The following is a 22,689-nucleotide window of genomic DNA, read 5'->3' on the forward strand; positions in this document are numbered from 1 at the left end:
TATATCTATGTAGCGTGGGTATAACTCTGTAATAAAAAAGATAAAACAAGGTAATAGGAAAACTTGTGTTATGAGATAGTTTGAGACACAAGGATGGTATCATGAAAACAGCAGGATATTTCTGATAAATTCCTAATAGCTTTATTAAATAATTTGTGCAAATAGTTTTGTTTGAGGGACATTATTAACAAATACCAAAACTATTTTTACTGTAAATTAATGTAAGTTCTAAGAACCTCCACAGCCTTTGCTGAAAAACTAAAGGGATGAGGAGACAGGAAGATGGCACAGTTAGCAGTGGTGCTGGTGCCTATTCTGATGACCTGAGCTCGATCCTGACTCCTCTGACTGCCACATGTACACCATGCCATACACATTCTCCTCATGTACACAAACACAAAGAATAAACAAATCAATGTCATTTTTCAAAAAATTTAAAAAAGATAAAATGAGGGCATCATTTTTTAAATTAAGCACACTGCTAAAGCATAAGCAACAAAACAGAAAGATATTAACACTAAAGGCTACATAACCCTCAGTGTGGACTTTTCATCTAGAAAAGGCTAAAATATTGTATTTATGACTTTCACAATTATCAGACATAAAGAATAAGTAACTTGCTTAAAATATATTTATAATTCCTATGAATACATTTATAAATAAGAGCACACATGGTTATGCATGGTGATGCATGCTTGTAATGCTTGCAATCAGGTAGTGCTAGGCCAGTGCTGGCTATATGAGACATTTTCTTAGAACAAATAAAGGACACATTTAAAGCTGAAATGCTATGGAACACTGGACTATAGAAGCCCTAATGAATGCAACCTAAAGCTATATCACACTGTTTTTATTCTTGTATGTTCTCATTTCTTAACATCTCTTACAGTTCTAGGCAACCCATGTTTACCTAGTTTGCCCTACTCATATTTGTACTTTTTGCGCCTTCAGAGTTACCTGAAATGGTAGTTTGTCAGAACATGATCCATAATTGAAGCTGCATTGAGAAAGATTCTGAGAGCTTGATAAATAATGCCAAGACAACAAGGCCGAAGTATTGTAACCTGTTTCTCTATAACAGACACTTTATTTGCCCCCTCCCAGGTATAGTAAATAGAAGTGTGTTTGCTTTAGATTACCCATATCTTATCATCTATTACTATTTAGGCTCATGTTTCCAAAAAGAGGTTAAACCTTGTGACTGTCAAAAGCCTAAACACATGCGACCTTTGCTCATTTGACTTTGTATAACTCTGACAATATAGTGTCTGATGCTTTGAATAAAATTAGCTATTGCATGAAACTTTAGTCTATCTCATTTTAGGGCTTCACTCTCCCATATTCATGTTGCCAACTATAGCAACAACAGTGGCATGCAGCTATAGTCCTAGATACTTGGGAAGCTGAGGCAGGAAAACTGCTTAAATCCAGAAGCCTGAGGCTTAAGAAAAGGTCCAATATCTGTATAATTTTTCTAAGGTATGAGAACAGTGGAACTGTGCAGTAAGTGTTATAATATTATAGTTTATCACACAAATCTTGTTTTTTATTTCCTACAAACTTAGTCACATTCTTTGTGGTTAAAAAAGGACAATATTGTGTTCCATAATTACTCTTCAATGTCCTACAATAATGACTATATAAAACCAAAAAATAAACAAGGCATAGTGGCAGAATTAATGAATGAGGATAGTATTCAGCCTGTAATTTTGTATCTTTTCACTTGCATCAAGATAAATTTAGGACAATAAAAGTCACAATTAAAGTAGTTAATTCTATAATCCTCTCTACCATTTGGATTTGCAAGTCTCCAAAAAGTAACATATAGAAATTCTCATTTCTTTTGCACTAAGTTTAATGCATATTTGACACAAAACATATGACAGCACAATCCATAGGAAAGTAAGGTAATTTCAATATTATATTATCAGAAGCTGTGAATATATCATTCTTTACATTTATTTTAAGTTAAATAGATTCAAGACCATTCTAAGACTTAATCACACATTTATTATCAGTCAGATAATATAATATTCATGGATTTTCTTGTATAAAAGTAAATAATTCAGGATAATCTTAGTGAGATTAGAATAAAGAAATGCACATCTAGGAAGTAAATCATAAGAGGATGACTGAAGCAATACATATGCAAAAACTGAGTGAACATTATTTTTTATTGCTATATTAAAATTGCAGTAACAACGCCAGGTGGTGGCGGTAACAGCCTTTAATCCCAGCACTGGGGAGGCAATGATAGGCGGATCTCTGTGAATTCAAGGCCAGCCTGGTCTAAAGAACTAGTACCAGGATAGGCTCCAAAGCTACAGAGAAACCCTGTCTTGAAAAACCTAAAAAATAAAATGGCAATAACCAGTGATTTTTTATTTTTTAGAAAATCAGGACTCTATGTGATTAAATTATGAAAGCACAGCCCCATAAATTCTATTATTTCTTAAAATATTTGCATGGTTACTTCAATCTTTATGATTCCATTTTAAAATGACTATCTTGTATGTAGTTTAATAGCATATTTTGACAGATTCTGAAAATTTAAAGACTAATGTATTTCATTTCTAAGAACTTAGAAATATTTACTAACTTTCGGCAGGGTCTTCAGCACTTGATAAAATATTTCAAAGGCACTCAAAACACACAAGTGTGAGCCAAAGGTAGTTCAAATAAATGCCAGTTGTGGAGAAGTGCTCTCCACATGCCCACCTGAAAAATTTTCACTATTACAATAAACAAAGTGTCTTTCTGCAATGGAAGTCTGCTAGGATTAAAAAGCAGCAGTGTACTATATCGTACTGTGTATGTATATTCATTAAAATGATGGCTAACCATTAATCCTAAAATGTTTACCTAACCAATAATCTAAACATGCATATACTGTGTGTTTATTTATTTTAATTATTTTGGTGTGCCTTTGGGACACATTCATTCCTAAACTTTTTCTAGTAAGTTTCTAAAAAAAAAAAAAAAACAAGAGAACTATACAAAATTAAGTCAAGATTAAAATTTTCCCATTAAAATAAGTAGTTAATATATTGTTATTTGCATTAAAGATAACTATTTAGAAAATTTATGATGACTATATAGCTTATATTTAGCAGAAGATACCACATTCAAATATTCTGTTCTCCTAACCTATTAAAAACAAAGCCTAGAAATATTTTTTTATGTGCAAGGTAGTATCTCATACACATGAGGGCAGTCCAAATAAAATAACCTCTTTGGGAATATGTACCCTAGATTTATTTCTGAAAAGCATAGCTTCTACCCAGTATAATTCAGCAAATATTGTATATTATAAGTGTCATTAAAATACAGAATAAATCACTCACACATTCATAATTTGTTACAGGCCAAATCATATCAAGAACTTATAAAAGCAAAACTGTATCTATACCCCAATCACATCTAAAGCAAAATTCATGAAAATTAAAATAAGAATAGTTCATTAATAAAGTTACTTTTATATATTCTCATTTTCAGAAAATATTTTCATAACATCTAATTTAAAATATATTTATATATATTATCTGCTTAAAATGATCAATTATTTGATATAAATATAAAATATATATAAGATAAGAATTCACTTTCAGATTATCTGATCACACTTTTCTGATTTGGCAAAATCATTTTTTTCAAAATGAGTTTTAGATATTTGGATTAGTATATAATAACTGCAATTGATAATCAACATCTACAACATGTTAAGAACAATTCCTGACTTATAAACACATGTTATAAAGAAACTTATGTAGCCAGTACAATCCTGATTGACCTTTTACCAATCTTGTCTTACTGCTTCAGGATGTACTAGTACCAGAGAGCTCCCCAAAGTACAATCTGTATTCCTGAACTTTCCAGCCTCATCTTCTCTTACTCTTCGTTCCCAAGGAACAACAGATGATTTATCAGGCAAAAACAATGTTTCTATTTAAAAACAAAAGTGAACCTAAAGGTATATCTTATTCCTAAAATGTATGATTTTTAGCAAGGCATAGTGACACATGCTTGTAATCCCAGCCATCAGGAGGCAAAAGAGACTTTGCTGTGTGTTGCTCTAGTGAATAATAGCTATATAGTAAAACCCTCTTTAAAAATCATACAATTTCTGTATTAGTATATAGCCTAAAAGAACAGACTACTCTGATTAGAAGATATATATTTGATTTAGATGCTAGTAACTACCTGACTTTATATTATAAATTATTATAATTCAAATTTTAAAAGAGCTTTATAGTTATAAAAAAATGACATCTGCTTTTTCCTGACTTCACCAACTTACTTGCCATCACATAGACTTAATTTAAGCAAAACAAAAGCAATGAACAGGAAACAGTAAAACCTAAAGAATACCTCAGGTGCTACAAAGTTTGCAGTGTAGCACGGAGTTAACAGAAGTCCATTTTCTCCTCGAAGCTGTTTTGCAAACCCAAAATCACAGATCTTAATAGAATCTGCATTGGCTGATTCATCCATGTACAAAATATTACTGGGCTTAAGATCACGATGAACAACCTTGAATATAAAAGAAAACAGCATTATAATTGTATAACTAAATTTTTGTTAAAACATTTAATATGTTTATAAAAAAATTCCCATTTTATTCCCAACCTATCAAAATAACGAGAAAAGTATTCTGTGAAGTAGACATTACACTATCTGCCAGGTTTCTATCTTCAATTATTGGTTCTACTTTTAGATATAATTGTCTAAAGTTTTACCCAGTGCTCCACGTCCACTTCAACTATTAACTCTTGATATAGTACACAAATTAAGAGCATGCAGACTCAAGAGAATTTAGAAAAGTAAAGAAACAGTGTTGAGTATCACATTTGGTTGAAGGATGAAACAGAGAGTTGTGGGTAGGTTCCCATATCTATGGCTATTACACTAAGAACTAAGAGCAGTCTCTATTATACACATTCATTTGGAAAAAAAATAGTTCTTCTGTTTGAGAAGAGCAGAAAAGAGACAGCAGAAAAACGTAAAAAAAAGTTGAGAATACTATACAGCAATAACCAGGACTGACACATAAAATTAAGATTTTATATGAAAGCAAAGGATATGAAGACATCAAAGCTAATACACTAAACAAGAGATTTCAATTCAAATTCAGCCAAAATTATACTTAAAACAAAATAATAACCACTGAAGAAGAGTAACAAATATATTTTCATAACTTTATATCACCATAGATACAATTACAAACCATCTGATTTACATAAACAAGACAAGTAGAAGATAGCCACAAGAAAAAAAAATTAATCTAGCTCTGATTCTCAGAAGAACCAACTTAGAATCTGTAGAATTTATAAGTGGTTATAAAGATTCTCAACAAAGTAAAACATACATACAATGTATGAAATTCGCAAAAAGTGCAAACTCAGAAGAAAAAATGAAGAAGGCTCAAATAATTGGCAAAACATTAAATTCTGAATGTGATGATTTTTTTGCTTCTATAATTCATTCAATCTAGTTTTATGATTCATACATATTGTATCATATGGTGATATAAAGTTATGAAGATATTTATATTCTGTTACTATTGTCCAGTGGTTATTGTTTTGTTTTCAGTATAATTTTTAGCGGAGTTTAAACTGAAAATCTCGGTTGGTATACTAGGTCTGAAAAATTCATATCCTTCATTTAGCAATGTACAACAATGTATGCTTTTTAGGGACAAGGGCAAAATCTCAGTGTTTAAATCTTAAAAGCCCTTTGCTTACAATATCTGTCATATATAAATGTTCAAAATATCTGCTATTTAAGTGTTCTATAAACAAAATTTATAAAGAAATAAACAGCAGATGTTTATCATATTATATTTTTAAAATTCTGGTTTATCGTGCCTTACAAAACATTGTTATCCTTTAAAATGCTTGCAAAGAGATTGGATGGATTATATCAATAAAATTATTGTATTCCTTTAGTGCTATACAATTTATTTCCAACTACTGAAATCTTCTTAGGTCACATATAAAATTTTTTATTATTTATAAGTGGGGCTACATATAATTTCTACTATATCAATTCTGAAAAGCAGTTTGCATTTTTATTTCATTTTTATTTTTTATTTCAACACATTTACCTTACATATATATGAAGTGACAAAAAGAAATATACAAGTCTTCTCCACAAGATTTAACATATTGATAGTTCAATGTTTAGAATAAAAACTTATTGTCATATTTAGGACATTTGGTGAGAGTCAACAGTCGTTTTGGTGCTAGAATATAATAGTGATAGACTAATTCCAATAATACTTCATTCATATGCCTGTAAATATTTTTCTTTTTTCTTGTCAGCTTTTAGAAGTCTAGGCTTTATGGAACTCACTATTTAGTTCAGGATGGCCTCAAATTTTAACTATTTTTTTTTTGCCTCAGCCATCCATGTGCTAAATTTACAGGGGCGAGTCACTAAAACCCACTTGGATATTTCTTTGATGATTCACAGTTTAAAGTTTGATTAGGCTTCATAATACACACACACACACACACACACACACACACACACACACACACACACACCTCTAACCTTGTCCTATAAATTATCAAGCCGTGTGTGTGTGTGTAGACAGACAGACAGACATATTTCAAACCACTTTCTATAAATTTCACTGTAATACTGAATTTTATTAGTATATTGTATATAAAAATATACAAGAAACACGATATAGGTCCCAGAATTGGAGGAAGAATTCAACTCTAACTTACTCCTTGACAATGAAGATATTCAACTGTCTTTGTTATTACATACAGCACATCACTCGCTTCCTGTTCTGAGAAACATTTTTTTTTGAGAATACGATCCAGTAGTTCTCCTCCTTTCATCAAATCCGTAACAAGGTAAACATATCTCCCATCATCAAAGACCTAAAAAAGAATGTGTTTTAAGGTTTTATTATTTGTAATCATTATTCCAAATTTTTAAAGTTATATTTACTTTGTTTTGTCAGTACAACTCTAGAATCAAAGCACATACAGCATTTCTTTCTTGTTGATATTGTAAGGTTGTATTGAAGAATGAAGTGGAAAAATAATCTCCTGTGTAGTTCTGTAAGATCATATCAAATATGAAGTTTTTGAAGTTGAAGGTTAGAGATTTCAACAAAACACATAAACAAGAGTAGAAATCCATGCTTCTCAAATAACAGGTACATGTTATTTTAATTATATTACAAGTACTTCTTCAAAAGTAATCATTTTTGTGATAGTAACCATAGCACTTATTAGTTCTTTGACTAGTATGGATAGAAACAAATGTTGAATTCAAATAGTGCACTAAAAGAAATAGATAAGAAAAAGAAATTTCTACTTGGTATGATGAGTATATATATATATATATATATATACATATATATATATATATTTGATATATATTTCTACTTGATATGTTTATATATTTGCATACACACATTTAAACATACATGCACAAACAAACTACTATTTAAATATGACAAAACTATGTATCATATTATCTAAAACAAACTGATCAAGATGATGTTTAATAGTTTAGAATATTCACAAAAATTAGTTTAAATTATAATGCAAAAGTCATTATTCAGAGAAATATATCAATATGTGTGTTACAGTTTTTTTGTAGACAAATAATATTTCATTCAAGAAATGATCCATAATTCTACAGATAATTACTCTATAATCAATAAAGTAAGTTTTCCAGAATCAATTTCCTTTACATTTACAGGGATGAGAAAAATATTTCTAGTTGCAATATTACTGAGTTGACTATTCAGAATATAAATTGATTATTAGGATATTCTTATGCCAACAATCACAGTTCTTTACTAAAATCTTTAAAAAGAGAATACATGTTTACAATCACTGGAGAATGAAAGCAGCAATTTGAAATTTGGCATTTAAAGTATCACAGGTATAAAGTTCTAGTTCATAGCTTTCTTAACTTAGTTGAAACTTAAATTTTAAAATACTTACATCCTTTAAAGTAATAATGTTGGGATGTTGTCCATAACGCATAAGAATGTCAATTTCTTCTGAGGGGTCTCGTTTATTTTTATCAATGATCTAAGAAACAGATCATAGAAAATTATTCAAAACAGCTAAATGATTTTCTTTATCATGCAGAAAGATATATTTTTCTATCTATCCATCCATCCATCTACCTACCTACCCACCCACCCACTCCTCAATCTATCTGTCTGTCTGTCTATCTATCTAGAATTTTGTTGTTATTGTTTTGAGATGGACTGTGCTATGTGGCCTAAGGTGTGCTAGAACTCATTATACAGCCCAGTCTAGCCTTGAACGTATGAAAATTCCTGTACTCCCAACTGCTACCACGCCACCCTTCAATTGGGTTCTATTATTCAAAAATACTTAGGAAATCAAGAACATCATTCTCTAATTGTTTCAACATCTAAAAATTCCATACAATAGAAATTTAACATAAAAACTGAGCTAGATCAAGTATACAGCCTTTAACTAAGACACTAATAAATAATACTATGTACGTTCTACAGTTCCTCAATCTTAACATAGTATGCTACAGATTAGTCAGAAAACAAAAAGTAAATAAATAATGCCATTTCTCCAAAATGAAACTTTGCAAAGAAATTAAAAATGAAAATATTAAATCACAAATTTTTTTCATCATCTGATTTTCCCTCCCTGTACCAGGAAAATTATATGAGCAAATCTGTAATACAAACTATATAAGTCAAACAATAAATTAGGCTCAGAAACAATACCTTTACTGCAAATTCCATGTTGGAACCTGAATGTATGCATCGCTTGCAAACAGAGTAAGAACCAACACCAATATCCTCTTTCAATTCATAGACTTCACTAAATTGAGCAGCATTTCCATTCATCTGTTTTGTTAAAACAAATTAAACACTAATGAAAATGAATTGCACATTTTCTTAATTTTTGTCCCAAACAATCTTAACATATTTTGAAGGTTAAAAAACATTATAGAAATTTTACCAATATTTAAAAATTGCCTATATAAATTCTGAAGCAACTCTATATTGTATACTTTCTCAAATCCCAAGCAATGTGATGAATTGACTAGTTTAAAAATCACTGCAAGATCCCACAGCCCAGACTGTTTGGGCGCCTGGACCAAGAATTGAGTGCACCCAGGTCAGGGAGGTCCCCTGCTCCAATAGCCTGCCTGCAGCAAGGTAGGCCCTTTGCCACCAAGCTGCTTGGCCAGCAAGGAAACCTGACTGTCTACCAGAAGATCCATCATTCATTGGGGTGAGTGAGTGCCTGAACCGCAGCAGCTGCCCAGGAGAGGGACCACCTACATTCCCCAACCACCACCCCCCCACACACTTCCTGCTCTTCCTGCAGGGGTTATTCTCCCCGGATACTGCCACTCTCTTCCTGTCCCTTCCCAGCTTGCATTCAGAACCCCCCCCCCCCCCCCCGCGCTTCATCCTCCCATCTTTGGGGCCACAAAATCCCACAGCTCAGCCTGTTTGGGAGCCAAGGACCTGGAATTGAGTGCACCCAGGCCAGTGGGAGGTCCCCTGCTCCAATAGCCTGCCTGCAGCAAGGTAGGCCCTTTGTCAGTGAGCCTCTTGGCCAGCAAGGAGACATGACTAACTACCAGAAGATCCATCATTCATTGGGGTGAGTGAATTGAATTCATTGGGGTGAATTGAACTTCTAAAAGAAGACCCAAAAGGGATTATTCAGAGGAAGAAATGGGCAGGCGCCAATGCAAGAATTCCTCCAACAATCTGAAAAACAATATGAAAGCACCAGAACCTAGCGAACTTATAACAGGAGGACTTGAACACACTAATCAAGAAGAAGTAGAAAAAATTGACTTTATGAAAGTAATAGAGTCCCTTAAACAGGAGGTGAAAAACTCCCTTAAGGAAATGGACGAGAAGAATAACAAAAAGTTTGAAGAATTGAGTAAATCTGTAAATGATATCCTAGGAAACCAAGAAAAAACAATCAAACAGATAATGGAAACAGTGCAAGACTTGAAAACTGAAATGGAGGCAAGGAAGAAAACACAACCCGAGGGCCAGCTGGATATGGAAAATCTATGTAAACGAACAGAGACTACAGAAACAAGCATAACCAACAGAATACAAGAGATAGAAGAAAGAATCTCAGATTCTGAAGATACCATAGAGAAAATAAACGCATGGATCAAAGAAAACAGCAAATGCAACAAATTCTCATCACAAAACATTCAGGAAATTTGGGACACAATAAAAAGACCAAATCTAAGAATAATAGGCGTAGAAGAAGGAGAAGAATTACAGCTCAATGGTCCAAAAAATATATTTAATAAAACTATAGAAGAAAACATCCCAAACCTAAAGAAAGATATTCCTATTAAGGTTCAAGAAGCTTACAGAACACCAAATAGACTGGATCAAAAAAAATCATCCCCTCGCTATATTATAATCAAAACACAAAACATACAGAATAAAGAAAGAATATTAAGAGCTGCAAAGGAAAAAGGTCAAGTAACATATAAAGGTAAACCTATCAGACTAACACCTGACTTCTCTATGGAAACCATGAAAGCCAGAAGGTCCTGGATAGATGTTTTCCAGAAACTAAGAGACCATGGATGCAAGCCCAGATTACTATACCCAGCCAAGCTTTCATTCACTATAAATGGAGAAAACAAAATATTCCAGGATAAAAACAAATTTAAACAATACGTAGCCACAAATCCAGCCTTACAGAAAGTAATAGAAGGAAATTCACAAACAAAGGAGTCCAGCATTGCCCAAAATAACTCAGACATCTAGTGACCCTTCACCAGCACATCTCAAAGAAAGGAAACACACAATCTCTACTACCAAATAAAAAATGACAACCAGAGTTAACATCCACTGGTCATTAATATCACTTAATATCAATGGACTCAATTCACCTATAAAAAGGCACAGGCTAAGAGATTGGATAAGAAAACAGGATCCAACATTCTGCTGTTTACAAGAAACACACCTCAACCACAAACACAGACATCTACTCAGAGTAAAGGGTTGGGAAAAGGTTTATCAAGCAAATGGACCTAGGAAACAAGCCGGTGTGGCCATACTAATTTCTAGCAAAATTGACTTCAAACTAAAATCAATCAGAAGAGATAGAAAGAGACACTTTATACTCATTACAGGAAAAATCCTTCAGAATGAAGTCTCAATCCTGAATATCTATGCCCCTAATATAAAAGCTCCCACTTATGTAAAAGAAACATTACTAGAACTCAAGGCAGCCATCAAACCCCACACACTAATAGTAGGAGACTTCAACACTCCTCTCTCACCAATAGACAGGTCAATCAGATAGAAACCTAACAGAGAAATAAGAGAATTAATGGAGGTAATGAATCAAATTGACTTAACAGACATCTATAGAACATTCCACCCAAACAGGAAAGAATATACCTTCTTCTCTGCGACTCATGGAATGTTTTCGAAAATTGACCACATACTCGGTAACAAAGCAAACTTCCACAGTTACAAAAACATATTAATAACAACCTGCATCTTATCGGATCACCATGGATTAAAATTAGAATTCAACAACAATGCTACCCCCAGAAAGCCTACAAACTCATGGAAACTGAACAGTCAACTACTGAACCACACCTGGGTCAAGGAAGAAATAAAGAAAGAAATGAAAGTCTTCCTTTAATTTAATGAAAATAAAGACACAACATACTCAAACTTATGGGACACAATGAAAGCAGTGCTAAGAGGAAAATTCATAGCACTAATTGCCCACATTAAAAAAAAAAAAACGGAGAAAGCACATATTGGAGACTTAACAGCACACCTGAAAGCTCTAGAAAAGAAAGAAGCAGACTCACCTAGGAGGAGTAGAAGACTGGAAATTATCAAACTGAGGGCAGAAATCAACAAAATAGAAACACAGAAAACAATCCAAAGAATCAATGAAACAAAAAGCTGGTTCTTGGAGAAAATCAACAAGACTGACAAACCCCTAGCCAAACTAATCAAACGGCAGAGAGAGAACAAGCAAATTAATAAGAAAAGAAATGAAAAAGGGGACATAACCACAGACACAGAGGAAATTCAGAGAATCATTAGATCTTACTACAAAAGCCTGTATGCCACAAAATTGGAAAATGTAAAAGAAATGGACACTTTTTTAGAGAAGTACCATATACCAAAGTTAAACCAGGACCCAGGTGAACAATCTAAATAGTCCTGTTAGTCGCGAAGAATTAGAAACTGTTATCAGAAACCTCCCTACCAAAAAAAGCCGAGGACCAGATGGTTTCAATACAGAATTCTACCAGAACTTCCAAGAAGACCTAATACCTATATTCCTTAAGGTTTCATAATATAGAAACAGAACAGTCATTGCCAAATTCCTTATATGAATCTACAATTACCCTGATACCTAAACCACACAAAGACTCAACCAAGAAAGAGAATTACAGGCCAATCTCACTCAAGAACATAGATGCAAAAATTCTCAATAAAATACTGGCAAACAGAATCCAAGAACACATTAGAAAAATTATCCACTATGATCAAGTAGGCTTCATCCCAGAGATACAGGGCTGGTTCAACATAAGAAAATCTATCAATGTAATCCATCATATAAATAAACTGAAGGATAAAAACCATATGGTCATCTCATTAGATGCAGAAAAAGCATTTGACAAAATTCAGCACCCCTTGATGATAAAGATCTTGGAGAGATTAGGGATACAGGGGTCATTCCTAAATATAATAAAGGCTATTTACAGCTAGCCGACAGCTAACATCAAATTAAATGCAGAGAAACTGAAGGCCATCCCACTAAATTCAGGAAAACGACAAGGCTGTCCACTCTCTCCTTATCTCTTCAATATAGTGCTTGAAGTTCAAGCAATAGCAATAAGACAAAACAAGGGAATCAAGGGGATTCGAATTGGAAAGGAAGAAGTTAAACTTTCGTTATTTGCAGATGATATGATAGTGTACATAAGTGACCCGAAAAACTCCACCAAAGAACTCCTACAGCTGATAAACTCCTTTAGTATCGTGGCAGGATACAAGATCAACTCCAAAAAATCAGTCGCCCTCCTATATACAAAGGATAAGGAAACAGACAAAGAAATCAGAGAAGCGTCACCTTTCACGATAGCCACAAATAGCATAAAATATCTTGGGGTAACTCTAACCAAGGAAGTAAAAGACCTATTTGACAAGAACTTTAAGTCTATGAAGAAAGAAATTGAAGAGGATACCAGAAAATGGAAGGATCTCCCTTGCTCTTGGATTGGGAGGATCAACATATAAAAATGGCAATACTACCAAAGGCAATCTATAGATTTAATGCAATCCCCTTAAAGATCCCATCAAAATTCCTCACAGATCTTGAGAGGACAATAATCAACTTTATATGGAAGAACAAGAAACCCAGGATAGCCAAAATAATCTCATACAATAAAGGAACTTCTGAAGGCATTACCATCCCTGACTTCAAACCCTATTACAGAGCTACAGTATTGAAAACAGCTTGGTATTGGCATAAAAATAGAGAAGTCGACCAATGGAATCGAATAGAAGACCCAGATCTTAACCCACAAACCTATAAACACCTGATTTTTGATAAAGGAGCTAAAAGCACACAATGGAAGAAAGAAAGCATCTTCAACAAATGGTGCTGGCATAACTGGATGTCAACCTGTAGAAGAATGAAAGTAGATCCGTGTCTATCACCATGCACAAAACTCAAGTTCAAATGGACTAAAGACCTCAATATCAATCTGAACACACTGAACCTGTTAGAGGGGAAAGTGGGAAGTACTCTACAACATTTGGGCACAGGGGACCGCTTCCTACGTATAGCCCCAGCAGCACAGACATTAAGGGCAACATTGAATAAATGGGACCTCCTGAAGCTGAGCAGCTTCTGTAAAGCAAAGGACACTGTCACTAAGACAAAAAGGCAGCCTACTGACTGGGAAAAGATCTTCACCAACCGCGCAACAGACAAAGGTCTGATCTCCAAAATATGTAAGGAACTCAAGAGACTAGACTTTAAAATGCCAGTTAACCCAATTAAAAAATGGGGCATTGAACTTAACAGAGAATTCTCAACAGAAGAAGTTCAAATGGCCAAAAGACACTTAAGGTCATGCCCAACCTCCTTAGCAATCAGGGAAATGCAAATCAAAACAACTCTGAGATACCATCTTACACTTGTCAGAATGGCTAAAATCAAAAACACCAATGATAGCCTTTGCTGGAGAGGATGTGGAGTAAGGGGTACACTCATCCATTGCTGGTGGGAATGCAAACTTGTGCAACCACTTTGGAAAGCAGTGTGGCGGTTTCTCAGGAAATTTGGGATCAACCTACCCCAGGACCCAGCAATCCCACTCTTGGGAATTTACCCAAGAGATGCCCAATCATATTACAAAAGCATTTGTTCAACTATGTTTATAGCAGCATTATTTGTAATAGCCAGAACCTGGAAACAACCTAGATGCCCTTCAGTGGAAGAATGGATGAAGAAAGTGTGGAATATATACATATTAGAGTACTACTCGGCGGTAAAAAAAAAAAATGACATCTTGAATTTTGCATGCAAATGGATGGAAATAGAAAACACCATCCTGAGTGAGGTAACCCAGGCCCAAAAAGATGAACATGGGATGTAGATGTACTCACTCATAATTGGTTTCTAGCCATAAATAAAGGACATCGAGCCTATAATTTGTAAAAAAATCCTAGAGAAGCTATATAAGAAGGTGAATCCAAAGAAAAACATAGTTGTCCTCCTGGATATTGGAAGTAGACAAGATTGCCGGACAAAAAATGGGAACTTGGGGGTGGGGTGGGATGGGGGGATGGGAGTATAGGGAGAGAAAAGTGTGAAGTGGAGGATGGGAAGACCTTGGGGGAATAGGATGGTTGGGATAGGAAGGGTGGATATGGGAACAAGGAATTATGTATCTTAATTAAGGGAGCCATTCTAGGGTTGGCAGAGACTTGACTCTAGAGGGGTTCCCAGGTGTCCAGGAAGACGCCCCCAGCTAGTTCCTTGGGCAGCTGAGGAGAGGGTGCCAGAAATGTCCAGATCCTATTGCCATACTCATGAATATCTTGCATATCACCATAGAACCTTCACCTGGCGATGGATGGAGAAAATGACAGAGCCCCACATAGAAGCACCAGATTGAGCTCCCAAGGTCCTGATGAGGAGCAAAAGGAGGGAGATCATGAGCAAGGAAGTCAGGACCGTGGGAAGTGTGTTTACCCATTGAGACGGTGGGACAGATCTAAAGGGAGACCACCAAGTCCAGTTGGAATGGGACTGATGGAACAGGGGACCAAACCGGACTCTCTGAATGTGGCTGACGGTGGAGGAGGACTGAGAAACCAAGGACAACGGCGATGGGCTTGGACTCTACAGCATGGATGGGCTCACTGTGAGCCTTGTCAGCTTGGTTGCTCACCTTCCTGGACTTAGTGGGAGCTGGGAGGACCTTGAACTTAACATAGTGAAGGGAACCCTGATGGCTCTTTGGCTTGGAGAGGGGCGGAGTGAGGGTATGGGTGGAAGGGAGGGGAGGGAAGGGGGATGAGGAGAGGAGGAGGTGGAAATTTTTAATAAAAAAAAGAAAAAAAAAGAAAAATCACTGCAACATTTTCTTGCCAAAACAAAAAATATTAAAGGTACTTACTATCTGTTCTTTTCTCAAACATACAGAGACACTTTTAACTCAATTACATTGAGAAAATGAAGTCATTAACTGTGATCTTTCAGTAACTATTAAACATCCATTATTAAGAAGTGAAAGAAATACTTATCCTGAAACTGAACATTGTTATGACGGTAAAGAATTTACCTGGACGACGGGTAATACATTTGCACTTGTAACAGGAGTGATTTTATATTCTTCTGCAATAGAAGTTGCAACAAAGCTGAATCCTTTGAAGAGCTGATGAGCATTTGCACTGGCTGGCAAACCAGGAGAATCTAACATTTAAACAGTTATATTTTACTAAAATTATATAGAACTTTATGATTACAGTATCAGCAAATTTACTTTTTAAAAAAGGAAAGGAAACATTAAATATCACAGTCTGACACATGACAAATATGACTCATACTTTCTCTATACTTGTTGTAGACTGACATATTTTATATGGTTAATAATTTTTATTAATGGCTTCATCCTTACTACCAAAAACTACATAGTAGGAATTCAAAATTTCTTGAATGAGCACACAAAACATGTCACTAAAAGTAAATTAGATCACATTCTAAACTGATCCAATGCACATCTCTTGTTTTATTTCATGCCATATCTAGAAAATTATTAGCCTTGGAAGTAATTTACAAAGAAATAAATAAAAAAAAGAAAAAAATTCTGCATTTTACCCTTTTTTACACTTCAGTGATAAATATTTCCCAATTACAGATTGTAGCAATCTTGTATATAAGATCTACATTTACACAAACACCTAACTAGTTTTGCACAAAGATGGTTTTTTACTGAAACAGTTAATTTATGTAATAATTACTAGAACAAAAGCCATGGCTATAAACAAGTATGTATTACCTTTAGGTGTTTTGGCAGTAAATTCAGGATCAAAACAAAAAGTATCATCTGGTTTTCCAGAAGCAGGTCGGAAAGGAGGCTGAACTTCTCTTTTATATAGTTTCTAGAGGCAATGCAGTAATGAAAAAAACATTTAACATTTTAAAATATTATTAACACATGTTGGGCATTCCTAATACAACATCTAAAATTCAAATACTCTAATAACCACAACATTTTGAATGTTGATAGCATAAGTGGACAAGTTGTAGCTAAAACAGACACACTAAAAATATGGTTATGAAATTATCTTTGAGTTGTATGCATAAGATATATAGTAAATACAAGATAATTTCATATTACCTGGGTTTTATTTTCAAATTCATTCATTTCCTTTTATATATATGCACACATACATACAAACGCACCACACACAACACACACACACACACACACACACACACAAAATAAATTCCAAAACCTAGAAAAATCTTCAACACTTTAGGATACGTAATCTATACTCAGAGAAAACATCACATGATATTGACAATCAGAAGACTTGAAATATTTACACAGGTTTCAGATAACTGTTAACCACATTCTACAATTAAGATGTAATGTCCAAAATCTAATGAAGCCAGAGAACACAAATGACATAATAGTGATATCACATTTTGCACTATAAACAATGATGTTCACTTCCGGATACCAAAATAAATTCTCCCAAGAGCTATGACCATACAAAGCATATCACAATGTAAAAATTTTGAGATAACTAACAAAATCAGTAGTCAGATTATTTTCATGACTATTTCTTCTAAAATAGTTTGTTTCCATATAAAATTAAATACATTCTTAATATTCTAAGTTGCTAAATTGTGTATGTTTTAAAAACACAGATGGGTAAACAAGATTGCAGCTGAATGAGATGCTCTGACAATCTCTGTCCATAAACAACACCAAGTGGAACAACCATTCACTTACTAAACCAGCTTCAACTGAGACAAGGAAATGATGCTAGTGATCATAATGCCTGGTTTTAGTATTAAAAACCAAAGACTCATTCAAGGAAAAGGGCCGGAAATAAAACTACACGCTGTTAACAACAAATCCTTTTCACCATTATAGAGTGAAAGAGAAGTGATGGAATACAACAGTCCAGATCAACTGAATTTAAACCAAAGTGTCAATGATTGTACAGCAGACAAAATAGAGCTGCAGTCATAAGTACTAAAAGCAAACAAGGTCTTTATGAGAAAGAGGTCAGATCAGCAAAAGAAACTGATATATTTAAATGTACATGATGCCAAATATTAAACAAATGTATAAATAATAATGATCTAAAGAGAGACCAATGCTCACCTGGAATAACAACCAGGAAGTTTATCACTTCAATCAACCAATAAAAACACAACAATGTTAAAATGTTCCCTATACCAAACGGACTAAACATATATCTAGCAAAAATTCCACCCAATAGCCTCTCATAAGTCCACTGAACATACTCCAGATAGACCATATAATAGGTCATAAAATAATTCTTAGTAAATTTAGAAGCATGTAATCACATCAGTATCCTTTTCATAATAGCACATTAAAACTGGAACCAATAACAAAATGAATATTGCAAACTTTGTAAATACAAAGAAGTCAATCATCTTACATTTGAACAAATAATGGATTGAAGGGGAAAAAAACAAGAATTTGGAAAATTTGAAACTAATGACAGAAACAAGTAACAAAAATAATACTTATAATTCCTATACTTAAAAATCAAAGAATTACTCTATTTCAAGGAACTAGAAGAGTGAGTTTTTCTAAGACAAGACTATCAATCTGGGCATATAAATTAAAATATGAATAATTTAGCATAATTCCTCAATGTTTTTCTTTCATGTCATCCACAAGCATAAGTATCTATAGTACAGTTTTTTTTTCTTAATTTAGCTTGTTCTAATGCAGAACAATGAACAATGTGAAATTAAAGAATATCTGGGTTTATTATTATTAACTATATTAGGATCTGTCATAGCCTCACTCATTTTTCCCTATCTCATCCTCTCCTCATCTAGAGTGGAAGTATAAATATTAATCATATTACAACAGTTACAACAAATGATAAACAGAAATTACTATATCCAGACCTCTACCACTTCAAGGTATTGTCATGCTACATGATAACTATAAACAAAAATATCAGACTTAATATAAAATACATGGGTTATGCTTATCTGCCAAGTCTCTATATTACTAGATTCAAAAGAATTTTACTCATTATTTTAATATAAATTATTTAATAACAAACTTATATTCTACTTACATTCCAGTCAATAGATGCAAAAAAAGCATGTCTTTTTACTTCTTCAACTCCTTCTGATCCTGTAATATGGAAATAATTTTAATACCATAATCTTTTAATCTTGCTACTTAGCTTCTATGTTATTAGACAAAACCATGACCTTATATTTTCCCTAGGTTGCTTAGAGTAAAATATCTATGATTTTTTTGTCTGGTATTGTATTAACTCATCCTTTATCTACTATTAATAAGAAAGAAAACTGATGCATATAGTGAATTGTATAAGTCAACATGAAATACTAGGTACTAAAATGCCTCCTAACAAATACAATTTCTGTTTAATATAATATTAAACTAAGTAATTGCCTTTCACAATTCATGTCTCATAGTCATACGCTATGTTAAAGTCTACAAAGGTGAAAACAGCACTGTACTTTTTAACACAAGGACATAGATAATAGGATCACATTAGGATCTAGAAAAAGGCAATATAACTTTGAAGTTTACTAGGAGAGGCAAAGTAGTCACCATCAAACATTTAAAAGGATTATCAATACATAGTAAACTGCATTTTTTCGAAAGGCAACTCATATGATGTACATGATGCAAGTTGAACAAAACTTTCTGTTAACTAGACTATTTCATGTCTATAAATTTTGCTCATTAATCATAAGTAAAATTTTTATTTGATATAAACTACTAAAAGTCCACAATTCAAACATAAATATATAGTAATCATAAATGAACTTAAATTAAAACATAAAGGTACGGTTTCTTGGCTATTATATGTAGTACATTATTTTAAAGGTTAAAGAAGATTAATAATACCCAATCTATTTGCTGGATTCCTTTTGAATAGCATCCTCAAAAGACTTTGGGCTTCAGCACTAAGAAACTGAGGCATTCCAAGTTTTGCTCTGGAAAACAATGCAGAAAATTTCACTTAAATCTAGACACAGTAGTAAGTCAATAAATCTCAAAGTGAATTTTAAAAATTGTAATGAGTCCCCAATATGTTAGAATGTGAGAAAAAGACAAAAATAGTTTAATTCTGTTGAAAACCACATTAATATTTTAATAATGGAGGCAAGAATATTTTCATAGGGCTGGAAAGATGACTCAGTGGTTAAGAGCACTGACTGTTCTTCCAGAGGACCTGAGTTCAATTCCCAGCAACCACATGGTGGCTCACAACCATCTGTAATGAGATCTGGTGCCCTCTTCTGGCATGCGGGCATACATGGAGGCAGAATGTTGTATACATAATAAATAAATAAAATCTTTAAAAAAAGAATATTTTCATAAATAAAAGTGTTTCTACTTACTTCAGTATCATATTCATGGTCTCATTTCTGTCTTTACCTTGAAATGGCAAAGTGCCAGTAAGCATTTCAAACTAGAAAATAAAATAATCATAATTTATTACAACTTAGAATATACAATTACATTTGTTTTTAAAACACAAGACTTATGGTACATGACTATTAAATCATGCAAATTTTAGTTGACAGCGACTCAAAACACAATCAGAAATTAGGTAATAGCCAGAACCTGGAAACAACCTAGATGCCCCTCAACTGAAGAATGGATAAAGAAAATGTGGCACATTTACACATTAGAGTACTACTCGGTGGTACAAAAACAATGGCATCTTGAATTTTGCATGCAAATGGATAGAATTAGAAAACACTATCCTGAGTGGGATAACCCAGACCCAAAAATATGAATATGGTATGTACTCACTCATTAGTGGGTACTAGCTATAAACAAAGCATATTGAGCCTATAGTTCATGATTCTAGAGAAGCTAAGTAATAAGGTAAACCCTAAGAAAAACATACATAAATCCTCCTGGAAAGTCGAAACAGACAATATTGCCTGACAAATTTGGGAGCATGGGGGTCAGGGAAGAAGGGAGGGTGGAAAGAGGAGGCAAGAAGGGTAGGGATAAGGAGAACATGAGGGAATGGGATAGTTGAGAAGGAGAAAGAACAGAGATAAGTACAAGGAAAGAGATATCTTGATTGAGGGAGCCATTATCAGGTTAGAAAGAAACCTGATTCTAGAGAAATTCCCAGGAATCCACAAGGATGACCCCGGCTAAGATCTTAAGCAATAGAGGAGAAGGGGCCAGATCTTGACTTGCCCTGTAGTATAACTGATGAATATCTTAAATATCACCACAGAACCTTCATCAAGCAACTGATGGAAACAGAGGCAGAGACCCACATCAGAGCACTGGACTAAACTCCTAAAGTCCCGTTGAAAAGTGGGAGGAATGAGTATATGCGGCAGGAGGTCAAGACCATGATGAGGACACCCACTGAAACAGTCTACCTGAGCTGAAGGAAGCTCACCAACTCCAGCCAGACTGGGAAGGGGCAAGCATAGGACCAAACTAGTCCCTCTGAATGTGGGTGACAGTTGTATGGCTGGGACAGACTGTGGCGCCACTGGCAGTGGCACCAGGATATATCCCTACAGCTTGTACTATTCTCTTTGGATGGATACCTTGCTTAGCCTTGATATAGTAAGGAGGGCCTTGGACCTTCCCCAAAACAATGTCCCTTAACCTCTCTGAGGAATGGATAGGGGTGTGGTAGGGGGTATGTAGAGGGAATGGGAGGAGGGGAGTAAGTGGGAACTTGGATTGTTACATATAATGAAAAAAAGATAGTTTGTTTTCTTTTTAAAAAAATATTCAAAGTAGGGGCAAAAAAAAAAATCCTAATGCTATCTGCACCAAAGGAAAAATGAAAGTCAATTTAGCAGCAATCTTTCTTGTTAAAGGAAAAAAAATCAAGCTGTTTTATTTATTTATTTATAAGCTGTTTTATAAACAAAGGTATAAGTTTAAGTAAAAGCAATAATGGGAAAATAAAACTATGTGGAAGGGAGGGGAGGGAAGGGGGAGGAGGAGGGAAGGAGATGGAAATCTTTAATAAAAAAATGAGGGGAAAAAAAAACTATGCCCACATTCCCAAATAATGAACTATAAAAAAAAAATAAAAAAATAAAAAAATAAAACTATGTGTCAAAGCATCTGGAACTTATTCATGCCAAGAAAAATATTTAAAAATTAACCATTCTAAATTCCTTTTAATCTCAAGATAAAAAATATAGAAATTAAGAAACTGAATTCCAAAATTAGAGGTAAGATCAATGGTACTGGTATATTCCTATAATATCATTTATTTGGAGTATGAAGCCAAAGGATTACATGTTCAATGCCCTCCTCAACTGCTACACAGTTAGTTTAAGGCCATGCTGGTTACCTTTAAAGGGCCTTACCTCTAAGTTTTTTAAAGGTCTTGGAACACAGATCAGTGGTAAAGCACTTGTTGGCATATGCAAGACCTTGGGATTAAATCCAGTACCCCAAAATTAAGTAGAATGTAAGAGACACATACACACATATGCCTGTGTGAAATAATACATTTAAAAAGGAAAAAATGAAGACATTTGCACACAGAATAAAGAAAATATCTTACTATGGAGATCCAGCTGAGAATTAAGATAAAATAATATGTACAATTATTTTTTAAAGTCTAAGTGTGAGAATTCTGTTTTATGGTAGAACACTTTACTTGATTGAACAGGGTTCTAAGGTTTAATTAAATCTTTAGTACTGAAACAAAACGAAAGAAAAGAAGGGAAAAGAATGAAAGGGAGGGAGGGGGGGAAGGGGGAGGGACAAAGTCCCAAACTAAACATCTTACTAGTTCATTAAAGAACTTTATAAGAAGCTGGGGAAATAGTTTCGTGGAAAAAGTGTCTGCCACAGAGTTTGGATGTGACAGGCATGTATCCTTAACCTCAGTACTGTGAGAACAGAAACAAGTGGATC

At 34.0% G+C, this 22,689-nt stretch overlaps 1 protein-coding gene across 2 annotated transcripts in view; it reads right to left on the reverse strand.

Annotated features, from left to right (window-relative positions):
* Rps6ka6 (ribosomal protein S6 kinase A6) overlaps positions 1-22,689 on the reverse strand; it is a 130,267-nt gene that overhangs the window by 14,102 nt on the left and 93,476 nt on the right. For both annotated transcript variants that reach the window (XM_038316373.1, XM_038316374.1), the window contains 9 exons: positions 20,169-20,239; positions 19,672-19,760; positions 18,866-18,924; positions 16,567-16,669; positions 15,850-15,980; positions 8,744-8,866; positions 7,971-8,060; positions 6,732-6,890; positions 4,369-4,530 (listed from right to left, as the gene is read on the reverse strand). In XM_038316373.1, coding sequence (XP_038172301.1) covers positions 4,369-4,530; positions 6,732-6,890; positions 7,971-8,060; positions 8,744-8,866; positions 15,850-15,980; positions 16,567-16,669; positions 18,866-18,924; positions 19,672-19,760; positions 20,169-20,239 — 987 coding nt within the window. The remainder of the gene's footprint in view (positions 1-4,368; positions 4,531-6,731; positions 6,891-7,970; positions 8,061-8,743; positions 8,867-15,849; positions 15,981-16,566; positions 16,670-18,865; positions 18,925-19,671; positions 19,761-20,168; positions 20,240-22,689) is intronic.

Source organism: Arvicola amphibius, chromosome X (assembly GCF_903992535.2).
Source record: "Arvicola amphibius chromosome X, mArvAmp1.2, whole genome shotgun sequence".
Lineage (NCBI taxonomy): Eukaryota > Metazoa > Chordata > Mammalia > Rodentia > Cricetidae > Arvicola > Arvicola amphibius.